The sequence below is a fragment of the Giraffa tippelskirchi genome, chromosome 7 (genome assembly GCF_054371585.1).
Source record: "Giraffa tippelskirchi isolate mGirTip1 chromosome 7, T2T-mGirTip1v1.2.pri, whole genome shotgun sequence".
NCBI classification, from domain to species: Eukaryota; Metazoa; Chordata; class Mammalia; order Artiodactyla; family Giraffidae; genus Giraffa; species Giraffa tippelskirchi.
Window position 1 is genome coordinate 27,541,582 of NC_137281.1, and position 26,597 is coordinate 27,568,178.

The following is a 26,597-nucleotide window of genomic DNA, read 5'->3' on the forward strand; positions in this document are numbered from 1 at the left end:
CCTGGAGTGCATTTTAAAGGCTATACAGTACAACAGACAGAGATTATTTTTTTTGCCTAGAAAACAGTACACCACAAAGGTGGACAGAACTGCGTGTAAACAAGGTCCCTTCCCCAGGCAGAGTTAGGGGCTCCAGGATGCTACAGAACCTCTGGATGGATTCCTTTCAGTTCTGCACCAGAAGAAATGCTATTTCTACAGAAAATAAGATTCACGATTGCCTTCCTCGCCACCTCTCTTCTTAAGAAAGGGATTACTAAATTGTCTTAGCCCTTTATTGTAGGAATGGAAACGTGGGGGAGAGACTGGGTTGGGGGTGCTGCAGTTTAAGGAGGGGGTGGGGAGGTAGGCAGGTGGGTTGGAGGACTGCCGCTGGTGATGCCGCAGGGCCACTCTTCACGGGCGCCAGGCTGCCACCCTGGTGCAGGCTGGGTCTGCAGGTATCAGCTCTGTTACCTGCGTGGTCTCTGATGGAAACTGCTGGGATTCAGGGGCCAAGGTCTGAGTCTGTCTACAACCAGGCCCACGTACCCTTTCTGTGGTAGCCCCAGCAGCAAGGCTGAGATGCAACCACTGGTTCTCTCACAGTGGCACGGTGGGGCCCACATCCCCTTGATTTCATCTGCACCAGCACCGTGGAGGGCAGACCAGAAGGTGCTGGCTCCCAACTCCCAACCCTGAACCCCCACCCAGGGGAACAGCGCTGCTCCTGGGGTCTGGCTCCAGCCCACTCAAAGTTAGGACGTTAATGATTGGCAGGGCAAGTACCTAGTGAGGGGCTGCTCCTCTGCCTCAGTGCCCATCCCCAGGCAGGCCCCACCCCATCTTCTTTGAATACCCTCAGTCCCAGGCAGTGTGGTTGGATGGACATGGGCACAGCCGTGACCCACTACCCCCCGCCCCCTCCAACACACACACCCGCTGAAGGCCCTGTCCATCACTTGTGGCTTGGAGTGGGGGCTTTGGAGATAACTCCGCTAGCACCACCAGACAGAGGGTGCTGGGCTAGGGATGGGGCAGGGTGAGGTGAGGATCTCTAGGTTGTGTCTGGGCCCCCAGTCCCGTGTCCCTCACCCTATAAGTGGCAGGTGTTGTGGCTCTTCTGCCCTGGGTGGGGACACAGAGACAGTGTGGAGCTGAGCCTCACTGAGGCCTGTCCCGCCAACCGGGAGGACCAGCTGCCTCCTGGGGGCAGGGGTGAATTTGGGCAGGCAGCTGACCTGGGGTGGCTGAGCGGCTTCTAGTGGGCACAGTCAGTGTTGGGGCCCAGCCTGCCCAGTGAGGGCAGGGCAGACAGCCTGGGGAGAGGGCGGAGTGAACCCCAGCCCCTTCTCTGCCTCCCTTCTCCCAGCACTGGCTCCAGGGGCATCACTGGCAGGCTGGGGAGGAGACTGGAAGTCAGGAGAGCTTCGTCTGCAATGAAACCTTCGCAGGTGGGATTGTGTATCTGGGGGGGGGGGAGGCCTGTGTGTGTGTGCACGCCTGCACATGTGAGGGGCATGTCTGGATGTGTGTGCGCACATGGGTGTGTCAGTGTGTGTCTGTCCAAGTTGTGTGTGTATGTGTACATGTGGGGGTGCCATATGAGCATCCATGTGTGTGTGTGTGTGTTTGTGTGTGTGTGTATACATGCCCCTGTGTGCCTGAAAGATGTGGCTGGACATCTCCAGATGGACCTGACCACCGGGTTGCTCACATGATCCGCTCTGGGCCCAAGGCCGGGGCTGGGGTTGGGGCAGGTGAGCCCTGGGAGCTCTGTGGGCCTGGTTGTGGTCCGGGCAGCGGCAGCCGGCCCGACGGGGGGCTAGCCCCACACACAGCCTCGTAAGGGGGCAGGGTGTCCATGGAGACAGTGCGGAGGCCACTCTGGCCCCGCAGCCTCTGCGCCTGCTGGTGTCGGCCGGGGCTGTGACCACTGACCGCATCCAGGGCGCCGTCCAGCTCGGGGCAGGAATCAGTCAGTGAGTAGGGGGGCGGGGCATCCGTGGGGATGTACAGCTGAGTGGCGCCCGGTCCCACACACTCCTCGTAACTGCAAAAGAAGAAGCTCCCTCAGGCCCTGTGCAAGCTGGCTTCAGTGGTGGGTGGCAGGGTCTCCCCCGCAGGGCTGGAGGCCTAGCCACAGTGACAGGCTGCCCTGGAGTGGAGCAGGCCAGGTCTTGGTCCCAATGACTCTAGTGAGACCCCTCCACTCCCTGGGGAGTGGCACCCAGCACATCGAGACCTGGATTCTGGCCCTGACTCAGCCCCGGTGTCCCTGTGAACATGAGTGAGCGAGTCACTGAATGCTGGGTCCCAGATCTCTTAGAACAGTAGCCACCATTGCCGAAGCATCTCCAGGTGGGGCTCCCAGTGTGGGGAGTGCTGGTGGGGGCAGCCAGACACTCCTTGGTCTCAGGTCACCCCAAAGTGCTCCTTCAAGGGTTAGGGAGGACTCCCTGGGGGACCCTCTGAACCTAAAGCTTCAGGGAAGAAAATCACCCATCCTCTGGGAAAGTCCATTCTCCCAGTTACCCTGGGGTGGTGGTGGTAAAGGGTAAAAAGTTGATGAGGAGGATGGGGCTGTGTGCAGGGCACAAGAGGGTCCCCTGGATGGGAGATGCTGGTGTCCTGACTCCTCTTTCCAGGTCCTAAGTGGTGGTGAGGTGCCTGAGAGTGGCTGCCAGGATAGGACCCAGAAGAGAATCCCTTCAGGACAGGGCCACCTGGTGAGCCATGAGCGCAACTGGAGACAGTCACATCTGTCCCAGTGGGTGTGATCTGGACTTCAGGGGCTCATACTAAGAGTGACAGAGGATGAGATGGCTGGATGGTATCACCAGTGCAGTGCACTGAATTTCAGCAGACTCCGGGAGATAGTGAAGGACAAGGAAGCTTGGTGTGCTGCAGTCCATGGGGTCACAAAGAATCGGACAGGACTTTGCAACTGAACAACAACAACTAAGGGGCTCGGCCCTGGACCCTCCACCTCAGCTCCTCACCCAGCCTGAAGCAACCGAACTTTTCTTCTTTTCCCCTTTTGGAGCATCCCTCGGTGACATCTGCTGAGTCACGCCCCACCTCACTTGGTCAGGAGGGTGAAGAGATGGCCACGCCCACTGAGCTGATGCGTTCTGCATTTGTACCATCGGGGGTGTTGCCAGTTCCCGTGGGGGCGGGGCTTCCTGCCTGGAGCCCCACCCTCTCAGGCCCTCCTACCGTCCCCGCGTGGCCTCCTTACCCGGGTGGAGAGTCTGGGTACAGCTCTCGGAGCACCGTGGCATCCACGTCCCCATCAGAGCTAAGGTCCAAGGGCGGAGGCCAGTCCTCGGCGGGGCTGCAGGCGTAGCGCATCCTGTGGCTCGGGCGGCCGTATGTGTGCCCGTCGGACACTGCAGGGAATGGACATTCAGCCTGGGTCTCAGGCTGGCTGGCGCCAGGGAGGGTCCTCACGGGTCTGCCTGCGGCCACTGAGATTCTGTTCTCTCCAACTCACTATCCTGCCCCTCCCTCACCATGCACAGCTGCCTTCATCCCCAGAATATGAGTGCCAGTGCTCTGCTGGGTGTGTGTGGGGGATGGTCACAGAGAGGAAGCAGAGCTGGCCCGGCCCTGGTGGGGCTCCCAGGGTGCTGAGCAGCCTGTCCTGGGGACAGCCAGGTCATGAGCAGCACATCATGAGCTTTGATAGATGTCGTACCAGGGCTGTGGGAGCAGAGAAGGACCCGACCCAGCTTGGAGGTCAGGGAGGGCTTCCTGGAGGAAAAGCTCTCAGAACTGAATCTTGTCTAGAAATTAGCCAGGGGGAGAGGGGCAAGCCTGGCAGAGGGAACAGAACAGCTCAGGTCAAGGACGGTGGGGGTGCGGGGAGATGAGAAAGAAGACTGTTGTGTGAACAGGATACTTTGAGCTGTGGAGAAGGGCTTGGGGCATGACAAATAGGGAGGAAGTGTCGGGGAATGAGGACTGCAGAGGTCTCCGGGGCTAGGTCTGCCTCCCTTTAGGTTTCCCAGGGAGAAAACGCGGCTTCTATGATGAATCCTGGTGACTTCACAGACTACACTGTCTTCTGTTGTTTTTATCGCACAAGTGCATCAAAGACTCTTGAAATGTCCTGAAGCTGAGAAACATATTTAACTGTGCTTGTGCAGCATTTACCAACAGAATCTTATTTTCTTAGACCTAGTAACACTGCTTAGGAAATGCCGACGGAGTACGGTCTTCTCATTCTATAGCTGGGGTTCAGAGAGGATCAGTGACTTGACAGAGGCCACACAACAAATTATTGGTAGGGCCAGAGGGTGACTGGATGTCCTGGCTCCTAACCCTAGAAGCTCTCCACCTCCCAGTTTCCAACAGGTCTGGTAGAGGCTGGAAGGCAGTGGGAGCTGCAAAGATGGCTGAGACAAGAGGTCTCCAGACCACCCTGGCCTCCCAGGTGGCTCCTCCCCTCAGAGGGTGGGCCCTGAAGGGGGCGGAGCTTGTCTGCTTTGGGTGGGGCTTGCGACCTTTCTTTGAGGTCAACAGCACTGTTGAGTTGTTGGGTTGCCCTTCCCATTCTACAGCCAGGAGCTCAGAGTCCTGTGGCTGGTAGAGTGTGTAGCTGGAATTCATGCATAATCTGTACAACCCCAAAGACTGCTCCTTACATTCCCCAAACTCTCTTTCCCACTCTTGACACATGGTGATTGGAAAAATCTGGATACAAAACTTCATCTGTGGGTACAATCCCAGGGTTATCTGCAGACATCACGAAAGCTCTCAGAAGAAAATATTCCAAACAGTGGCTCTGTTTGGAGGACAGGATCAGAACCCTTAATTTTTTACGTTTTCTGTATTTTAAAGGTTTTCCACAGTGACCACACATTACGCTTCTACTAGGAAAAAGGAATCCAATAACATGCTGAGAAGATGCTGAAATGAGATTGTTTCCTTGTAGGTCACCAGCTGAAGAATGAGAATTTGGGAAAGAAACTGAGGAGAGAGGAAAACATGAAATGACTGGTGAGAACAGAAGTGGCACAGTGGCTGGCCACTGGGCTCCGGTGCTGAGTCCCATTCCCACCGGTGTTGCCAGGCAGGGCCCCATCCACTGTGTGCTGGGGTGGGGGGGCAGGGCTGGCTGGACCTCAGGAAAAGTGAGGCTGTTTCCTGGTGGACAGGCCTGAGAGCCGACCGGGTTGAACCACGCTGCTCTTCACCTCTCTCTCCCTGGGGTTCCTTTCCTTGGGCCCCCCACAGGCTGAGCATCTTAGGGAAACTGAGGCCACCCTGAGGCATTCACCTAGCCCAGACCCCAGTCCTGAGATGACCCAGGTCAGCCCCAGACATCCAGCTGGTTAGAGCTGTCAAGGAACAGCTGGAAAGAAACCCCACTCCCCCAATCTGGACTCCCCAAATTCCTTTCTCATCTACTCTCCTTTTGTGTTTTCCTCATCAGCACACACCCAAATGGTCCAGGGAGACCCAAATCTCTCTCTTCCCTTATTTACCCAGGTTAAGGTATACCTCTGTTCATTATTCAGCCCCAGTCCAAGGTTAACAACCTTAGACAGGCTCCGGAGAGCGGGGAGGAGGAACTTGCATCCATAAGCTTCACTGTGCAGTAGTCTCAGGATCTTATTCACCCTCACAAGGATTTGTGAGAGGGGCACAGTGGGTGCCTCCTTTCAGATGAAGAAACAGAGGCATGAAGTCACTTGCTCCAAACCTCCAGCAAGTGAGAGAGGGCCAGATCCATCTCCTAAAGCTCAAACTCAAGATCTTTCCATCTTATGGAAAGAGAACAAATTTCTTTTTCTCTCTTCCTCTCCCTTCTTCTTTCTTTTCTTCCTCCTTTCTTCCCCCGTCTCTCTGCCTCATTCATTCATTCACTCACTCCTTCATTCATTCTCAAACATTCATTGGTGCTGCTCTTTGCACCTGACCAGCCTGCAGAAGGGCCCTGTGGGCAGACAGGGGAGGACTGACTTTGTCCCAAGGGCAGTGGGGAACCACGAGTGGCATTGAGCAGAGGTCACAGTTCAATCATGTTGCTTGTCCCATGGAGAATGCCTTGGGGGTACCAGGCCAGTGGCTGGCAGGTGTAGAGGTTGCAGCATTAGTGAAGTGACCCCAAAGCAGTTTGTCTCAAGGGGGAGAGATAATGAAAATAGTTAACATTAACTGGGCACTTACTTATAAACCAGGCACTGTGCTATTTTAGACCTGACGATAACTTTGGGGTGGGTCCCCATGTACCCATTGTACAGATGACTCACAGAGTTGAGCGACTTTCCTGAGGTTGCTTGATAAGAAGTAGAGATGAAGGCTGCGGTGGACCCTGGGTCTGAGGCGCCTCTGAGATGTAAGAGCCTCGGGGCATCAGGTGAGGAGGATGGGTGGGGCCTGGAGCTGGAGGGTGTGTGAGATGCAGAGAGGACCCAGGGCCCAGGGTGGGGCTCTGAGGAACCTTGAGATTCCTCTTCTCAGGCATCCACCAATAAGTCTGAGAAGAAGCCACCAGAGCAAGGGAGAGAGCCTGGAGAGGCTGAGTCACTGGGGCCAGGGAGGGCGTCTGAAGGACAGAGGGTCCCCAGGGTCAGGAGGCTGGTGCTCATCGGAGCTTGGTGGCTCTTGTGTCCCCTCTCCCCTGGTTTCTTTCCAAGCCTTCTGGCAGTCCCTGGTGTACCCCCTGAAGGCCGGGGGACAGTGTGGGGGCATCAGCACCTCCAGGCCTCCTGCCGAGGCCCCAAGGAGATGCCAAAGCCAGAGCTGAGAACAGACGCAGGGCAGGCAGGCTGGAGCCCCACAGCAGGGTCTCCACGGCGACAGGACTTTGGGGCTGCAGTGAGTCAGCATCAGGCAGCAAAGGCCTGAGCCCAGACGCAGCCTGATGGTGGCCTCCTGTTGCCCTACCTGCTCCGAAGTTGGGGCTGGGGGCGTGCTCAGGTGACACTGGCCCCATGGCCCCACTACACACTCAGGACAGACTAGTCTGCCCTGAGGCCCCTCTCTCTCCTCAAGGCCAAGGTCGACCTCTCCACTCAATCTTGGAAGTTCCCCTGGGCCTCTCTCCTGAGCTCTAATCCCAGGATCAGACTTGGGCACATTCAGGCCGCTCAACAAGTCCCTCCAGCTCCTGGTCTTTAAAATGGGCTACCACGGCTCTCACTGGGAGAATGAGATGGGGTGGTGACTTCCTCTGCTGTGGAGCAGGTCCCTCTGGACTAGGCCTGTGCTGGGCTGTGAGCTAAGTGCGAGCAGAGCTATAGCTGCCCCATGTCAGGGCACTGCTGGGGGCGGGTACAGTGCTCAGGAAGTCCTGGGAGTGGGGATCACCCTTGTCTCGGGGGAGGACGTTAGGAGGGGCAGAGAGGCTCTAAAAGGAGGAGGCATTTGTGCCAGGTCTGGAAGGACAAGCAGGCTTTTGTCAGATGGGGAGGTAATGGGGAATGGCATTCTAGGCACAGGGAAGAGCATGTGCAGAGGTGCAGAGGCGGGAGGGAGCAGGAAGGAGGCGCCTTGGGTGGGGGAGCAGGAGGGGTAGAGGGCAAGGGATGGTCTATGTGAGGTGGGCAGGGTGGCCATCCTGGGCCTGACTGGCTCCATCCTGGGGTGGGGGAGGTTGAGGGTGGTACTGGGCTCCTCGTTGGGGGTGGGCACACTCTGGTCAGGAGCCGTGTGCTCCCCAAGGGTCAGGCTGGTGCTTCAAGGGCAGGAACAGGCAGGCCTGGTCTCACAGTGGCTGGGTCTGGGGAGAAGCCCCACACCCACCCTTTGACCTTCAGCCTCACCCTTGGCAGACAGCTGGGCTTCCTGCGCTACTGAGGCATTATGGTGAGTGCCTCTGGGCTCTTCCTGATCACTCAGGGCCTCTACAATGCAGCCTGACCACCCTGTCCCGCCCATGGCAGAGCCGCCACCTCCCTGCTGTCGCCTGGGCGACAGTTGGATAGGGGGCCCAGGGGCGGGCAGCAGCTCACCGTAGCCCTGCTCATACTCTCGATGGCGCCGGCGGCGGCGGCGATGGTGGCGATGGTGGTGGCGGTGGTGGCGGTGGCGGTGGCGCTGGAGCCGGGCTTGCCTGTCCCTGCGGATGCTGCCCACGATGATGGTGATGCAGGAGAGGATGATGACCACACCTATGACTGCACTCGCCACCAGCACGGGAGACACGAGCAGATGGCTGTGCTCTGAGCTCTCCGAGAACGTGGGGTAGAAGTAACTGGTGCGGTTGTATCGAGCTACTGTGGACAGAGAGAGACACTGAACAGGGTCAAAGATCCTGCCCCATATCTTCCTCTTCCCTCCCTGCTGCCCTGTGAGTTATTCTTCCCTCAGTGTGTATGTGTGCATGTTAAGTGACTTCAGTCGTGTCCAACTCTTTGCGACCCTATGGACCGTAGCCCACCAGGCTCCTCTGTCTGTGGGATTCTCCAGGCAGGAAACTGGAGTGGGTGGCTGTGCCCTCCTCCAGGAGATCTTCCCGACCCAGGGACAAAACCTGTGTCTCTTGAGTCTCTTGCGTTGGCAGGCAGGCTCTTTACTACTAGTGCCACCTGGGAAGCCCTCATCCCTCAGTAAATGGAGGCTATTGTGGCCCATGGACTTTATCCTGACTGCTTCTGCCAGGGAGGAAGGGAGCAGGGAGCAGCGCCTTGCCCACCATCCTGCCCCCCACATCCACAGGAGCCTCTACTAGTGAGGGTTGACCTCTTCTCCTCTCCCCTGAAGCCTCTGCCCTGGGAGCTCAGCCAACTCACAGATAGGAAAAAGGAAGCTCAGAGAGGGCAGTGGACTTGCTCAAGGTCACACAGCAAATCAGTGGCAGAGCTGAGGCTTGAACCCAAGATCCAGTGCTAGACCAAGACTCTCCTCCACCAAGACACGAGGTTGGAAGGTCAGTGTGACTTTGCCAAGGTCTTGGGAAGGGATGGAGGATACTCAGGCATTGGAGTTTGAGGACGAATCATACTGGCCTCCAACACTGGTCTCCTGCTTTGAGGGTGAATCCTACCCAGGGGACACCAGGGAAATCAGGCAGGCCTGGGCCTGTGGGCAGTAACTGACCCAGACAAGTTAGGGGGCTGGATCTGATCAGGGAAGACTTCTTGGAGAAGGTGAAGTTTGGAGGTATTCCAGGCAGGGGAAGAGCAAGGGCAAAGGTGCAGAGAGATAAGAAGGGGCTTCTAGGTAAGAAGGGGCTTCTCCCCATCTGACATGGCAAGAGTATGGGAAGATGAAAGAACCTTCTCTAGGACCAACAGCTGGGTCCCCGAGAGCCCTACTAAAGGAAGCTTCTGGGAGCCATGATGGCTTTGTCCTCCCACAGGATAAGACAGTGGAGCCCTGGGGGCTGGAGCTCCAGGGAGGGGTTAGATTCAGCCAAAAGCATCCACGGGCCTCTGCCCAGGGAGAACCAGCACCTCATTAGTGAGTCTCTGCGACTGTCCCTTAATTCCCTCCCACTCAGCTGGGCTGGGGTTTGAATTTCCTCTTTTACAGATGTGTGGACTGATGCTCAGGACTGGTAAGTGACCAGACCACGGTCACTCTGTTACTCTGTGGTCAAGTCAAGCAAGAACTCAGGCCCAAACTTTGAAGTCCAGAGCTCACTGCCCTCTGTGTCCCTGTCCCTGGCATGCTGGTCCCACCTCCCCAGAGGGAGTGAGCTGCAGACACTTGGTGAGCCACAGGGGCAGGGCAAGCATTCCAGGGCCCTGTTCTGAAAGGGGTCCCTCTGTCTGCCCTCCCAGAGCCGAGGTCCCAGTCCCTGTTCTGCATCTGTCATGTATGATCATGCATGGTTTCCAGGGCTTGTGTCTGAGTGCCCTCTATGTTCTCAAGCGCAGCCCTGGGTCCGAGTTCACCAAAGGTGCCCAAGGCATGTATTAAATGGGTGGCTCCAGCCTTAAGACCAGATGAAGAAGTGGCAGGGAGGCTGCCTTGGGGGAATGAGGTCTCTGTCTTGGGTGTTAATTAAGCAGGGTGAGGATTGCTACCTCCTTGGGTAGCTGTAGGAGGGCTCTGTTCCTAGGCGAGGGCCTGGACTTAGGCAAATCAGAAGCTGGAAGCTCAGTTGTGGCCACCTGTCCCTTCTTATCCCTTTCCAGCACCATGTCCAAAATCCTCTCCCACATTCAGCCCATGGCAGGGACAGGTAAGTGAAGCAGGAACACGGGGTTGCTGCCTGAGCTGTGAAGATGCCCTGCCAGCAGTTCTGCCCATGCTGGTAGCTCTTGAAGCCTACTGACCTTCATTAGGAGGGGCTGGCTTAAAAGCCTTACTGTCTGGGCCAGTATGTCATCCTAACCTGAGAGCCAAGCCTTTGCTTGCTGAAGTTCACTGTAAGCTGCTCCCCTGCAGGTGCATTCACTGGGGAGAGGGAGAGACCCTTGGCTTTGGCTGGGCATGTGTGCTGCTTGACCCTGTGATATGAGAATGTCAGGGTATGTGAATTTCTGGGATTCTTTGGGGGCCAAACACACACCACTGTCTTGAGAGCCCCTGCTATGTGTAGGCTCTGTTTAAAGAGCTCACTTCATCCCTGAAGCTATGTTCTCCCCATTTTAGCGGTGAGGATACTGAGGCTCAAAAATATTAAATGACCCACCGCAATCATACAGCCAGTATATGGCTAATTGATAACCATTCTCTTTCTGTTTGGCCCAGGAGCCAGCCTCAGCATCCTTTCCTTTTTTTTAACATCCTTTTCAACGTAGCACTTCACACAGTGATTACCCTGGTCATGAAACGAAGCTTGTGGCCACCACTTATCTAGTCCACAGTGCTGCCACTCCTGATCCAATGACCAGGCTTTGGCTTGGACTAGATCTGAACCAGTGGTCACTCTGCTACCATATTCTCTCTAAAAAAGCACAAGCCAACTGGCCATCCAACCAATGTCACCATCTTCCCATCTACCATGTGGTCTCTCCCCTTAGAAGCCAATGGCAGGATTTGGGAATGTCAGAGACAGGCAGTCCTCCTTGGGGAGCATAGGAGTGTATGGGGTCCACACTGCTCTTGACTGGTTTAGTATGTCCCAGCTGCTGTGATGGCTTGGGACACACTGGCCACCCCCTGATCCAAGGCAGATGGGCTACTAGAAAGCTGGCCGAGGCAAGGTTGTGGGTGCCCGGAATAAAAACCTAAGGCAGGATGTGTGTGTATGCATGCCTGCCCTGCTCAGCATGCAGTACCTTCTGCCGAGGTGCCAGTCCCATGGGGTCACCTTGAAGACGACTTGCCTGCCACCTGCTTCAGCTGCTAAGGGGAGCCTCACCCTCCTGGCAGTGCTGGTCTGATTATCAGCCAGGCGTGGAGATGGCAACACCGGCGCCTGCATATGAAGCCAGTTTGGGCAGGCATCTGCCTGTATGGCTGATGAGAAATTAATCTTCCAGTCACTGTGACCGGCAGAGGTAGGCGCTGCTTTAAATTACGAAGGAAATTCTTCCAATTTCCAAATGCAGGGTCCACTTCATCAACAAGATAAAAATGACAGCAGAAAAATGACATGGGCTAACACCCCTTCCCACCCCTCTGCCTCCCTGTCCCCCATACCAGCCGCGACAAGGACAGAGAATGAGGCAAGCTTTGCCTCTAGCCTAGATTTTCTTCCCAAGTAGCCTCTAAAAAGGTGCTGATGACTAAGAGGAAATTGTACCCTGAGATGTGGCCCTTTCTCCAGACACCAGCATGACTAGCTAACTTCTGCTGAACACCTACTGTGTGTCCTGCACCATGCTTGGTACTTTTCATGTACTATTTCATTTAATTCTTACGATGGCCCATGATGGGAACTCCAATTAACAGGTAGAGAAACTGGACCTCAGAGAGGTTAAGTGATTTGTCCAGCATCACACAGCCCACGAAGAGGGACCCAAGTCAGTGGGCAGCCAAAGCCCTGTGCTCTTAGGCAAGATGCTAGTCTGTGGCTAACAGGCACTGTGTGACAGAACTCATGTTTTTGGGATCTTGCTAAAGTGAAATTTTCCTCTCCCTAAAATGAAGCTTTGCTTCCTCCTGGCCACCTTATATGTAGCAACGTAGACCATGACCTAAGTCTTATTCAGGGTGAAAGTATGTCAACAGCTAAACATTGCATGTCATGTTTAGCTAAACTAAGCGTTTAAACAGCTAAACATCCCTGGGTCAGGAAGATTCCCTGGAGAAGGAAATGGCAACTCACTCCAGTATTCTTACCTGGAAAATCCCATGGACAGGGAAGCCTGGCGGGCTACAGTTCATGGTGTCGCAGAGTCAGACACGACTGAGCACAAACATTGCTAAGTTTTGAGGGGCTGGCAGGGGCCCCCTATTAGAGGATCTAGAAAGTCAAGAGACCGTTCTTGGGTTTTCCCGGATGTCCAGAAGTTAAGATTCCATGCTCCCAATGCAGGGGCCCAGAATCCATCCCTGGTCAGCAACTAGATCCCAGATAACACAACTAAACATTCCATGTGCGGCAACTAAGACCAAGCGCATCTAAATTAAAGAAAAAGGCTGTCCTTTATCAAGGGCAAAGAGGAGACTTCTAGGGGCCTGGTCCAAGTGTTTTAGGGGCGCCCTCTGGCTGAAGAAAGGGATAGAGTACGTGTATGTTAGACGCTCATCCGTGGCTCTTTGCCACCTCTGTCCATGGAATTCTCCAGGAAAAAGCACTGGAGTGGGTTGCCATTTCCTTCTCCAAGGAATCTTCCCAAGAAAGGGATATACCATAAACACACGAGGCTGCTGCCAGGCTCCAAGTGAGCGTGGAGCGAGGGTGGAGCGGTGCGTAGAGCGAAGGGCGTGCGTGGAGAGTGGAACGTGAGCTGGGCGAGCATGGGGCGTGCGTGGAGTGTAGGTGGAGCGTGGGGCGTGCGTGGAACGTGAGCGGGCGAGCGTGGGGCGTGCGTGGAGCGTGGGTGGAGCGTGGGGCGTGCGTGGAGCGTGGGTGGAGCGTGCAGGAGGCTGAGGCCCCGGCTCCCCGGAAAGCTCTTGAAGGTGAGCTGTTCCTGAGAGAGTTCCTCTACTGCGCCAAGCTGAAGTACTGTGAGCACGCCGCAGACACAGCCCTGGTGCTCTCCCCAGTCTGCGCATGGGGTCCTGAGGCCCCTGTCGGGGCTGAGATGGTGCCTGGGTCCGGGGGCCGCCGCCGGGCCGGGCAGAAGCCAGCGCTTGGCGCCTCCGGACTTCTGCTCCATGCTGCGACTGGGAAACACTGGTGAGTCAGAGGCCCTCTATGACCCCCGGCCTGGGGTTGGGGCCAGGTCTGGCGCTTGCCTCCTCTGTGTGTAACCATGGCCACTCCCATTTACAGGACACTGAATCTTGGTGGGCTGAAGTTTGTCCACCTGGTTTTGTGTTAGAGCTGGGATTTGAACCCAGGTGTGTCTGATACCCCATGAACTAGTGGCCCAAGGCAGAGGCGGAGGTGGGAGAACTGGGCTACATTCCTGTTTCTGCCACTTACTGTCTGTGTGACCTTGGGCATGTCCTCTGCCCTCTCTGGATCTGTTCACTGTTTGTCTGAAAGATGTTTATTCTTGGATCTTGAATCATTCTTCCTGCTGCTGCTGAGTCGCTTCAGTCGTGGCCGACTCTGTGAGACCCCATAGACGGCAGCCCACCAGGCTCCCCCGTCCCTGGGATTCTCCAGGAAAGAACACTGGAGTGGGTTGCCATTTCCTTCTCCAATGCATGAAAGTGAAGTCGCTCAGTCGTGTCCGACTCTTCACGACCCCATGGACTGCAGCCTACCAGGCTCCTCCATCCATGGGATTTTCCAGGCAAGAGTACTGGAGTGGGGTGCTATTGCCTTCTCCGCGTCCTTCCTGAAGGGTGGGTAAAGGGGTAGGGAGGAGGTGGGAGCTGGGTGAACGCAGTGGGGGAGGCAGTGAGATCAGAAGATTGCTCTTTGCAGCCTGAAGCCACCTAGGGCCACTGGCAAAGGAAGGGCACCGAGACACCGAAGGTGCTGAGCCACCGTCTTTAGTTCTCCAGTCCTGCCCATATCTTCAGAGATGCTGGCTGGAGGAAGAATGGGGCCACGGACTGAGATCTGACTGATGGTCCCTGTCAGAAAAAATTCTGAACACATTTGTCACGGGTCCACTTCCCTAACTCTGGCCTCAGCAGTGCACCTCTTTCTCCACTGCTGAAGCCACCAGGGTGAGGCTGTGAAGTCATTGGAGAAAATCTGGGGAAGAGGATTCAGGCACTGTCTTTTCTTTGCTCACCAATGGCTGGTCCCAGTCTCCCAGCTGGGACTAGGGCAGGGGACATGGCAGGGCAGGCTCACTACACTTGGGCGCTTCTGAGTCCTATCCTCTTCTTTTTTGGGTCAACTTCTCAGCCCACTTGGCGATACCTATTCTCTTGTCACCAGGGGACTGTGATGGAGAGATGTTAGGGCACTGGGGGCAGGTCAGGAACATCCACACAGGGGCTGGGTCTTGCAGGATGAACCAGCAGAACATGAGTAGGGGAGGGAGGAAGGGGTGGGCAGGAGTTCAGAAGGGTGAGGTTGCAAAAGAGCTCAGGAAAGGAGGAGGTGCCCCTGGGGTGAGGCTGTGGGATGTCACATGAACGTTGGGATTATGAGGGTGAGGAAATGGCTGCTTGGTGTTCAGGATTCTTCTTACAACGGAAATGTATCTCTGCAAGATGTCAAGGCCCTGACATGTTTTACTTGGCTGTTTGAGGCATTACAAGTGGGGCAGGTTATAGTGGAAACTGAGGACTAGAATGTGAAGTCATCCACCTATTAATCACCCCTCCGTTAATTCACTCAACCAACCGATTATCCACCCTCCCATGTACTTACGTACCTAGACATCTACTCAGGATCCACTTGATCATCCATGCATCTATCCATATAGTCGATCATCCATCCACCCATCCATCCATCCACTCACCAGTACTCACTAAGTGCTTCTTCTGTGCCCGGATACATGCTAGGCACTAGGAACGTGTATGTGAATCAGCTAAAATGAACCTCTCAAACTGTAGAAAGCGCAAGTACCCCGGTGCTCAGGGGGAAAGTCTTGGTACATCATGGAGTTCTCTGCTCTCGTGTTATGCAGAATAGCTGTGCCTTCCTCTGTTAATACATCAGAGTTAATAGCAGAGTGCTCCACTGCCAAGTAGAAGATTTTTAGCCACTGCATTAAAGTATAACTGGAAAAATAAAAGTGACCACCCACAGGCCGTTCATGATTCTATAAATATAAGATGAAAATGATTTATTCCACTATTAAGACAGATTCTGCCACTTAAATAAACTCACCAAAATTAACTCACACGTACTTCTACGTACCCAAACTCTATAGTTTACCGTCCTGTCATCCTTCACTAAGGTTTTATCTCCAGTTTGATGAACAATTTATTTGTTGGCTGGAAAACTCACTGAAACAGTATCACAGACCACTTGTCCCTGTTTCTGCAGAGGAAGTAGTGAACTGGCTGACATTACAAAATCAAACCACAGCAGAATGAGACTTTCAACTTGAACCCACACCACCAATCTCTCATGTTCTTGCTAGAGTCATCAGTGGCCCTGAACTCATTTTCTCTACTCTTCCATCATCACCTAGAGTTGGCTTTTTGGCTGTTTTCCACGGAGGACTCAGGCTTTTATAACACCAGCAGTCACTGTGCCTGCTTGATGTGTAGGAAATAGGGGAACTGTGTGGAGAAGCAGCTGGATGGGAGCTGGGGGCTGGCTTGGCCCACCCATCAGCTAGGGAATGAGCTATCACCTCCCCATTTGCATTGTGCTGTGCTTAGTCGTGTCCGACTCTTTGCAACCCCATGGACTGTAGCTGGCCATGCTCCTCTCTCCATGGGATTCTCCAGGCAAGAATACTGGAGTGGGTTGCCATTTCCCTCTCCCTCATTTGCATTATGAGCCTCAAAATCATGGCTTCAGAAAATGACCATTTACTACAATGTGGTCTTTCCAGGAAGTTCATGAATAATTGATACATAAAATGTTAAATTCATGAATGCTTCAAATTATCATCAACTGTCCCCCAAGCTGGGCCAGCCTAGAGATGCGTTCTTGGGCCACAATGGCTGAGCCCCCACGCCAAGTACTATCATCCTTGGTTTTGTTCTGGCCTTTTGCTTTTATGGGTTCTGATTCTGGAACATATCATGGGACTTTGTCCCCTGCTCCACAGTAGTTCCCTCAACTCCTAGAATTTACAAGGGCATGTGGGAAGCCACCAGGGCAGCAGTGTACTAAAAATAATACATTATGAGGAGAAAGGACTTATTCCAGGAATGCAAGAATGGTTTAAGACCAAGAAATCTATTAACGTAACATGTCACTTCAGTAGGTATAATGAGAAAAACTACTAGACCAGGCAAAGATAGATACTTCTTGGCCACAATAGATAAGAATGATCTCAAATGGCTGACAGCATCACACTGGACTGTGGAGGTTTGGAGTAATTTCTCAGTGTGTGGTTCATGGAATGTAGATTTCTAAAAGCACGGAGTGTTTGTGGAGAAGTCCAGAATCCCCCCAGCCCCTAAGGTTGCTTTGTAGCCCTGAACTGGGGCACCCCAGCCCCAGTCCTAATGCCTTTTATTCACCAGCATTCAGTGTCTGAGGTGAATGGCCCTAGTGTCCTCTGGGAGAAGGGTCACTCCTCAGCCATCTTCCTCAGGGCAGTGGTGGTGTGGGGGGAAACCCCAGAGCTCCTCCACCAAAGCTGACATGCATCTGGTCCTCAGATCTTCCCAAGTCAGCGAGTCCTGACTCTGATCTTGGCCCTGCCTCTGCAGGTGGCCTCTGGGCAGTTCACCCCTCTGAGCTTCTAGCACTTCAATTGCAAAACGGGAACAGCAGTTTCTTTGAGCTAATTAAAGCACACTGCTTAGCAGGATGCTTGGAACAGAGTAGGTGCTCAATATATGACAATTAAGCCTTAAAATCTTAACAAAACATTCCCTAGACATAGTGCTAAGTGTGAAAGGCAAAACAGTAAAGCTTCAATAGGAAGACACTGTAGAATATCTTTATGACCTTGGATTTCTTAAACAGGATACAAAGGTATTAATACTGACTATGGAACAGTGGGTAGGTTGTACTATATTAAAATAAAGATCTTTGGTGGGAGTTTGGGCTTCAAGGTGGGCAAGGGCCATGAGGACTGAGATGTGAACAGGATCAAGGACATGGCTAGAGCAAGGGGAAGATTTTGAGAGAGTTTGTAAATAATTTGTAACCTGCCCTAGGTCACTGGCGAATGCTTCTCAGGGAGGAACCTGTCTGTACAGGTGCCTGGAACCAGATAATAGATCCCAAGACGTAGAAGTCTCCTCCTTCACATTCTTATGGGATCCTCCATTTTTGCACAATTAGCTCTTTCACTATAATAGTTCTTTGTGGCATACTCAAGAGAGTAGCCACGCTGTCACATATAGCAGTTCAATGTCAAATAGTAGTAACTAAGTATAATGCATCTTGTGATGATAGAGGAAAACTCATTCGGAAACCTTGGTCTCATGTTCAATGAGGGGACCTAAAACAGCCTTTCTTCAAAAAGTGATAAGTAAAAAGCCCCACAGGATTCCTTTTCAATTCGAAAAATGCAAGTCTTTGCAGCAGCTGACAGGAAATGTGCGATATTTACCCGGGCTGTCTTTTGATGATGACTCATATCTCCAGTGCCTTTGCTACCTCTGATTACCTATGTTTCAGTATTAGTGTCAGTTTAGTACTTTCAATCCTGTAAAGATTTTTGCAGCGGAAGTATAACTCTTGATTACCTACTGAACTTGGCAACAGTTTAGTTTCTTACCTACTAAACACGATCCTCATTCAGTTTTTATGATATGTTTTTGCATTCTCCTCTTCTCTAAATCAAAGCCAGCGTTGAACAACGGGATGATGCTGGGCATGTCTTTCTCCTCTTGCGTGTGTTCCATGGGCTCACCCTCCCCATGGCTCTTGTAATAAGACTATGGTGTATAGCTGGGCCTTTCATTCTTGAGCACTTAAACATAAATGTCACTGCAGGAGAAGTGCTGGCTGTGCTAGGATTGAGCAGAAATTGATTTTGAAATGATAGGTACACATTTGTTAAATCAGACACTGAATTTCAGCCACTGTGGTGGTTCAACTATTTAGTTCAGTTTTTTTTTTAATGCTCAGTATAATTCCTATTTTAAAAGAATTTAAGGAACACTCCATAGGTTTCAGAAGTTCCATACTGGCTGGGAATTTGATAGTCACGTTGTTCTAGATAATTGGATTTTACGCTTGGTAGATATGGCAGTGTGCTAGCATCACTCAGGTGTAATTGATCATTGTGCTCTCTGGCAAGGATAACGTGAGAGCCGTGCCCCAGTGCGACTGTCCTTATTGTTTAGAGAATGTTGGTGACATACTATGCAAGTATATAGCCGCGTGTACTGTAATTGTCCTTAAACTGTTGGGATCACAGTCATTATTTTAGTGTTGGAAGTACTTTTGTATCTTGGAAAAAATAAGAAAAAATTTTAAAAGTTTAAGTTATTTCACAAGCAGTCTTTTTAAATTTCATTTAACTTAACACCTAAAATTTCAACAATAGACAAAAACTCTTTAACAAGACTGCCATCCAACTTAAAAGGTGCCCATCTTGGCTTTCACATTTATAAAAACATATTCTTTGAAGTGCATCAACAGAATCCTCTGCTCCTAAGAAGTCCAAGAGGGTATCCTCTAACTCTATGCTCCATATCATTTTATTTTCTGTAAATTTTAAAGTTAAATATGAATAAAGCAAACAGTTATATGTAAGACTTGATAAATACTCTCTGTATAAAAGTTTGAGAATATCTTTGAATTCAAAGACATGGTTATAAGAGTCAAAAAGCATCCAGGGACGTCCCTGGCAGTCCAGTGGCTGTGACTTTGCCTTCTAATGCTGGGGGTGCGGGTTTGATCCCTCGTTGGGGAGATAAGATCCCACATGCTTCTCAGCCAAAAACACTAAACATAAAACAGAAGTAATATAGTAGCAGATTCAATAAAGGCTTTAAAAATGGCCCACGTTAAAAAAAATCTTAAAAAAATAAAGCAATCCACAAAGAGGAAGAAGATTTTTGCAATAATATTTCCAACACAGGTCTGATGTTCAGAATATATAAAGATCTCCTAGAAATTAATACTAAAAAGACCCAATTAAAAAAAAGTGGGCAAAAGGCTTAAATAATCACTTCACAAAAGAGGATATCCAGGGTGCTAATACACTGTACTTAATAACTAGAGAAATTCAAATGATAACCACAAGGTGATATTTCTACTATTTTCCAGAATGGCTGAACTGAAAAAATTCAGAGCAAGGATTGGTGAGGATGGAGGGCAACTAGAACTCTCATATATTGATGACAGGAGAGTGGACTGGTACTGCCCTTCTGGAAAACTGTTTAGCCTTATCTATTAAAGCCAAACATATGGATGTCCTATAACCCAGAAACTCCACTCCTGGGCAGAATGAATCCTCCAACAGAAATGCATCAATATGTTCACCAGAAGCCACATACTAGAACAGTGCTGTCCAATATGGTAGTCACTAGCCACATGTAGCTGGTTAAACTCATGAAAATTAAATTAAAAATTCAATTCCTCAAAATTGGAGATGATTCAAAGAAACTGAAAGATGTCCCATGCTCCTAGTTTGGAAGAAATAATATTATTAAAATGCCATAGTATCCAAAGCAATCTACAGATTTAGTGTATTCCATACCAAAATAGCCATGATATTTTTTGTAGAACTAGAACAAATAATCCTAATATTTATATGGAGCCACAAAAGACCCTAAATTGCCAAAACAGTCCTGAGGAAAAAGAACAAAGCTGGCAGTGCACACAGTACTATATATAAGACAGATAACTGACAAGGACCTACTGTATAGCACAGGGAACTCTAGTGTGCTGGGATAATCTATATGAGAAAAGAATCTTAGAAAGAATGAATATATATGTATAATTGAATCACTTTACTGTACACCTGAAACTAACAGAACATTGTAAATCAACTATACTCCAATAAATAAAGAAAGAACAAAGCTGAAAGTATAACTCTGCCAAATTCAGACTATCTTACAAAATTATAGTAAGCAAAGTAGTATGGTATTGGGACAAAAACAGATGCATAGATCCATGAAACAGAGAACCTAGAAATAACCCCCACACCTATGGTCAATTAATATACGACAAAGGAGGCAAGAATATACAATGGAGCAGAGACAGTCTCTTCAACAAGTGGTGCTAGGAAAACTGGACAGTTTCTTATAAAACAATGAGATTAGAACATTCCTTCACACTATATACAAAAATAAACTTTAAAAGGGTTTAAAGATCTAAAGGTAAGACCTGAAACCATAAAACTCCTGGAAGAGAACATAGGCAGAACACTTTTTGACATAAATTGTAGCAATATTTCCTTGGCTCAGTCTCCTAAAGCAAAAAAAAGCAAAAATAAACAAATGGGACCTAATTAAACTTAAAAGCTTTTGTACAGCAAAAGAAACCATCAACAAAACGAAATACAGCCTACAGAATGGGAGAAAACATTTGCAAATGATGAGACCAATAAGGGATTAATGTTCAAAATATATAAACAGCTCATACAGCTCAATATAAAAAAACAATCGAAAATGATCAGAAGACTTGAATAGACGTTTATCCAAAGAAGACATACAGATGGTTAACAGGCACATGAAAAGATGCTACTACACATTGCTAATTATTAGAGAAATGCAAATCAAAACCACAATGACGTATCACCTCACACTTATCAGAATGGCTATCATCAAAAGAAAACACAAATAACAAATGTTGGAGAGGATTTGGAGTAAAGGGAACTCTAGTTCAGGGTTGGTGGGCATGTAAATTGGTGCAGGCACTGTGGAAAAACAGTATGGAGAGTCTTTAAAAAACTACAAATAAAACTACCATATGATTCCACTTCTAGGTATATATCCGAAGAAAATGAAAACACTAATTATAAGGGATACGTGTACCCCAAAGACCCCATGGACTATACAGTCCGTGGATTTCTCTAGGCCAGAATAGCCTTTCTCTTCTCCAGGGGATCTTCCCAACCCAGGGATTGAACCCAGGTCTCCCACATTGCAAGCAGATTCTTTACCAGCTGAGCCATAAGGGAAGCCCAAGAATACTGGAGTGGGTAGCCTACCCCTTTTCCAGGGGATCTTCCCGATCTAGGCATCGAACCAGGGTCTCCTGCATTGCAGGTGGATTCTTTACTAAATGAGCTATCAGGGAAGCCCCCCAATGTTCATAGCAGCACTATTTACTATTACCAAGATATGGAAACAACCCAAGTGTCCATCAACAGACAATTGGATTAAAAAGGTGTGATTATATATATTTATTATATATATATATATGTGTATGTATGTATGGAATGGAATACTGTTCTGCTATAAAAAAAGAATGAAATAATGCCACTTGTAGCAACATGGATGGAGAATATTATTCTTAGTGAAATAAGTAAGACAAGGAAGGCAAATACTATATGAAATCACTTATATGTAGAATCTTAAAAATGATACAAATGAATGTATATACAAAATAGAAATAGACTCACAGATATAGAGAACAAACTTGTGGTTACCAAAGGGGAGAAGGAAGGAAAAAATTAGGCATGTGGGATTAATAGATACAAACTACTATACATAAGATAGATCAGCAACAAGGATATACTGTATAACACAGGGAATTGTACCCATTATCTTGTAATAACCTATAATGGAGTATAATCTGCAAAAATACTGAATCAGTATGCTGTACACCTTAAACTAACTGTATTGTAAGTCAGCTGTACTTCAGTTAAAAAAATTTAGTCCTCAGTTGCACTATCCACATTTGAAGGGCTCAGTGGCTGCAGGTGGCTAGTGGCTATCACTGGGCAGTGAAGATATAGAACATTTTCATTATTGCAGAAAGCTCTGTTGGACAGCATTCTGTTAGAACGTTCACTATTCATCGCCCCAACCTGAAGAGTACTCAGATATCCATTAAAGTAGAATGGATAAGTTATTTGTGGTATATTGACACAATGGAATATTATACATTCCAATGTGTAAATATACACCATGTGATGAGAATAAGTGATTTACAATTACATACAATGCTGTCATTGAATCTCATGACAGAATATTGAGCAAAAGAAGCCAGATAAAAAGAGAACATCCTGTAGGATTCCAAACATATAAAGGTCAAAACCTAGAAAAGCTAATTTATAGTGACAGATGTCAAGATAGTGGTTGAGCTGGGCATGGCGTAGGGACTGGACGAGCACATGGCAGGAGTTGTAGGCTGCAGCTCATGATGTATTTCTTGATCTGAGTGTGCTGGGTTTGTGAAGATTCAACTGTACACTAATGATCTATGCATATTTCTGTATGTGTGTTTTATACAGTGGTATGCTGGCAAACCAGCTTTCCAGGAAAAAAAAAAAGAAAAAAATTCCTGATTTGTAGTGCTGTTTGCCAATTTCTACAGTGTAAAACTCCCATTATGATGGATTTCAGGCTGGCTACCAATGATTAAATGGGTCATTAATCTCCTGAATATTTAGCTACTCACTCTTGTGAGCTGGTATTTCTCTACTACACAAACAACAAAAAAAAAACCTAACCCTAGAGAATCCCCATAAAAGGGACTCCTCAGTTCAGTTCAGTTCTCACTTCAGATATTTAGAGGTCCTCCTGAAGATTTGAGGCCCAGAGAACAAGGACTGAGCAGGCAAAAGGGGAAGGTTTTGTTGGCCTGACTGTCCACTGCCTCCATTTTAGACTGAGGGGGGACCAGGTTCTAACAACCTTTGTCCTTTTAAAGACTAGCTTGGTAAGTCAGTCCTGGTATTACCATTCCCTAACTATGATTGGCTTAGGGGTGGACATGCAACTAAGTTCTGGCCAGTAAGACATGAGGGTGGTATGCTGGGGGACTTCTTGGAAAAGTTGTGTCACTGCCTGGGTTGATGGTGGTCATCTTGCAATGCAGCAATCTTACAATGGAGCCATCTTACAATGGCCATCTTACAGTGGAGCAAGAAGATGGAAGGAACCTGGGTCCTCAGTGATGTTCATCTCTGACCACTGAAACTGAAGCCCTACAGCTGCTCCATCTCAGGATTTCCCTCCCCACGTGGAAATAAGGTCTTCATTGTTTTTTATTATTATTTTTAAAGACATGGCTTGTATCATAGTTATCCTCTTTTCTGTATCTTCCCTGAGAACAGAGGAGAGCAGACTCCTCGTGGAAAGAGCAGTTTATGTGGATTCATGCTGGGAGCATCAGCGTTTCAGCTGCAAACACGCTAGGTGACCTGGTTCAGTCCCCAGTATGCATCTCAGTTTCTGCATCTCTGGTGAGAGGCAGCTGGGGTAGAGTCCCAGGGTAAGTGCCATAGGGTCAGAACAGGACCTCGTACATCCAGTCTAGAAGCTAGGGAGAACCCATTTTCTTGCATTGTCTCATTATGTGCCTGTGATGGGGTCTGGTGAAAGGCTGGCAGCTGGCTGGTCCCTGATGAGAGCCTGTCAGATGAAGTATGGCCAAATATGCCATGCTGCGTCTGCATGCCTGGCTGGGAACAGAGAGGGAAGACCCTTGATCTCCCCTTGGAACAGTCTTGGGAGGACCCTGCAGGGAAGACCCTGCAGGAAAACCTCCTCTCACTGTGGGATAGAAGAGCCAGAGAAGAAGGATAGAACAAACCCTTCCTGACTGACTGTGTGCTCGCCACACTCTCAGTCACCCTGGAAAGTGGGTCTCATGGTCCCATTTCATAGCTGAATAACAGAGGCTTGGATAATTTAAAAACATTTGCTTCAGTGGTTTTTGAACCTGCGTCATTCAGTTCTTGCTGTTTTTACTGTAATCTCTAGCCCTAGCCCCATTCCTAGGGGAGATAAATATTATCCATTGGCTGAAGGGCCTGGTGGATGGGCAGAGGAAAGCTCTGGAATGACTCTTTCAAACAAGGCCTGGAGGTCACCTACAGATATGGAGTCCAGGTGGGAAGAGGAAGCAGCCCTTAGAAGCTGATGAAACCAGGGCTAATAGAGGACATGGTACTTTAAATGCAGAGAGAAGCAAATAGAGGGAACTCTAGGAGGTGAAAATGTGTCAGGCTCTCAGAGGGACTAGTGTGGCCAGTGCCCTGAGCTTGGGCCTGGAAGTTTTTGCTTTTAGATGCTGCCGCCTCCTGTAGTGGTCCCTGAGCCCACAGGGCATGTGACTTCTCTCTTGGGGCCTCTCTCTCCTGACTGGGAAGCATGTGGGCCTGCACACTTCTGTGGTGATGTCACAGAGGATGACCAGCCTTTCCTAATCACCCTAGGCATGGTTCCAGGTACATGAGGGTAGCTAATGTAGTGTAGTCCTTGGCAGAGAAATAGCAGTGTCCTTACTCATTCCTGTTTGCAGGTAAATCCTCTCCAGTGTACTTGGCTTTGGGGAGCCATGGGTGACAACTCCAGGGATCATGCTTGCTTGGCAAGATTTCTAGATACAGAAACCAACTCAAGGCTCAGTCTCTAGATCCTTCCCTTTTGCACACTCCCAGGGTTGTGGCAGAATAGGCTGGAGGGGGGCAAGAGGGTGGCAGAGAGGTCAGTTAGGAGGCCAGAACACTGGTCCAGGTGATGACAGCGGTGTCCTTGGTCCTGGGGCTTTGTGGTGGAGGTGGCAAGATGGAGTCAGATTTCAAAGTGAAACTGTTCAGATTCTCAGATTAATGGGTTTGGGTTAAATGAGAAAGGAATACAATAGAAACTCAGAAAGTTTGGGGCTTGAGTACGTGGAAGAACTGAGCTGCCATTTACTGAGATGGGGAAAATGATGGGTAGCTTAGGTGGGGGACTACAAGTCAAGATTTAAGGTTTTGACTTGTTCCATCTGAGATGCTCTGTAGACACCCGAGTGGACATCTGAGTGAAGATACAGAGTGGACAATTGGATATATGAGTCTGGAGTTCAGAGAGAGGCTGGAGCTGGAGATGTAAATTTGAGGACTGGCAGTGTATGGAAACATCTCGGTACCATGAGGTGGATGAGGTCACCCTGAGAGCCCACTGCCAAAGGAGGGGGAGACACAAAAACTCTGCCAGCTGGGAGTGCTCTGCAAAAGATGGGGTATTGTTGCTATTACTAGTACTACATTAAGCGCTCAAGCTGAGGCTGATCCCCTCTTGTCAAAGACTCTAATATTAATATAAAATGATTGTACACTTAAAACTGAGATTAGATATCAGATGCTGAGCACTTGCTACAGTCAAACTCTGGGATTGACCAGAGAACTCAGAGGAGGGGTAGCCAGCATGTTCATGGGGCCACAGAGTGGACTCTCTATTCAAGGGCTGGGGGTTCAGGAGCTAACTATCAAGTTCTTCCTTCTGTTGACAGTGAAGTCTCTTCAGAGGTAATACAATAAGCAGAGCAGAAAACAATAGTATCTGGTCCAAACCCCAGGTTCATCTCCAGAGTCCCCATCTCTCTCCATTTTCGCCATTCTGTTGCCAAAGACTTGGGTCATGTTAAGCATTGTAGAGAGAGGGTGGTCAAAAGGACACGACTTTCAAGTTTCTCAAGCATCTTCTCAGTGCCTGGCACCAAGCTAGATTCTCCTTGTGGCATATCAAATCTGGGCATCAAACCAAAAGGCTATTATGACTGTTTACATTTTACAGATAAGCAGATTGAGGTTTCTAGGTGTGAAGAAGCTTGCTCTAGATCTCACAGCTGGCAAGTGTCAATGGCATGTTGTCCTTGAACCCAAGTATTGTCAACCACATCACACAACTCTGAGGGAGGCCCAAGCCCACCCAGAGGCTTTTCCAGGCTATGATTCCTTCCAGCCTGCTGGCAGCCTGTGAACTTAGCAGAGACAAGCCCCATCCAATTCCTCTGTGGACCAATAGTTGCTACCCTCTACTCTTAGCCCTGCTTCGCTGCATCCTCAGTCTCCCCTGGGCCCCCAAAGCCCCTCCTCCCCCCAGGTCTGTCCCTTGAGGCCACCCCCACTTCACATCATTGGAAGCTCTGTGGAGCTGTCATGTGCTCGTGGTGAAGAAGTAGTTACGAAGCATCTGTTCTGAAGCCTGGATCCTGGGGGAATCCTGGGCTGCCCTGCCCAGCTGGGGCCAGATGGAGGAGGCTCCCACGCGTCCAGCCTCTCTGAGGAGCCAGGCTGGTCCTTCTTACTCAGTGCTTAAGGCTGGAAATGGCTCACAGGCCTGCACTTGCAGGGAGGAGACCAGATTTCCCTCCTGCAGCCTTGTAGCCAAATCCCTTGGGGCTTCCCCTCTCCTGTTCTTGCCGCCTCTCCCTGCTTTAGTTTTTTCATCTGCCTAACTGAGAGGGAGGAACATGGAGGTTTGTTGGGGCTGTCTCTGTGAGAGGCTGAGATGAGCTAAGACCCTTGGAATGTAATAGGGGTTGGGGGAGCCCAGGATGTGGGCAGGGCCTGGGAGAAGTTGGCCCAGCCTGGTCTGGTTCAGGGCTGCCCAGCTCCCGAGAGCCCAGTGGATGGTCCGCCTTTACCCAGTGTCCAAAGCTGTGGATGCCAGCCAGACCTGTGCCCACTGCCCTGCCCTAGGTTCACATTCCCTGTTGA

General features: G+C 50.1%; 1 protein-coding gene across 6 annotated transcripts in view; it reads right to left on the reverse strand.

Annotated features, from left to right (window-relative positions):
• Window positions 1-261: 261 nt before the first annotated feature.
• Window positions 262-26,597, reverse strand: part of BEAN1 (brain expressed associated with NEDD4 1) — a 32,605-nt gene continuing 6,269 nt past the window's right edge. For 2 of the 6 annotated variants that reach the window (XM_081513338.1, XM_081513339.1), the window contains exons 3-6: window positions 7,944-8,207; window positions 3,221-3,371; window positions 1,921-2,032; window positions 262-477 (exon numbers count right to left, since the gene is read on the reverse strand). In XM_081513338.1, the coding sequence (XP_081369464.1) occupies window positions 397-477; window positions 1,921-2,032; window positions 3,221-3,371; window positions 7,944-8,207 (608 nt within the window). In that variant the 3' untranslated portion in view covers window positions 262-396. Of the gene's footprint in view, window positions 481-1,414; window positions 2,033-3,220; window positions 3,372-7,943; window positions 8,208-26,597 lie in introns of those variants that run through there. The other 4 variants (XM_081513336.1, XM_081513337.1, XM_081513334.1 and 1 more) reach the window with 3 other exon arrangements.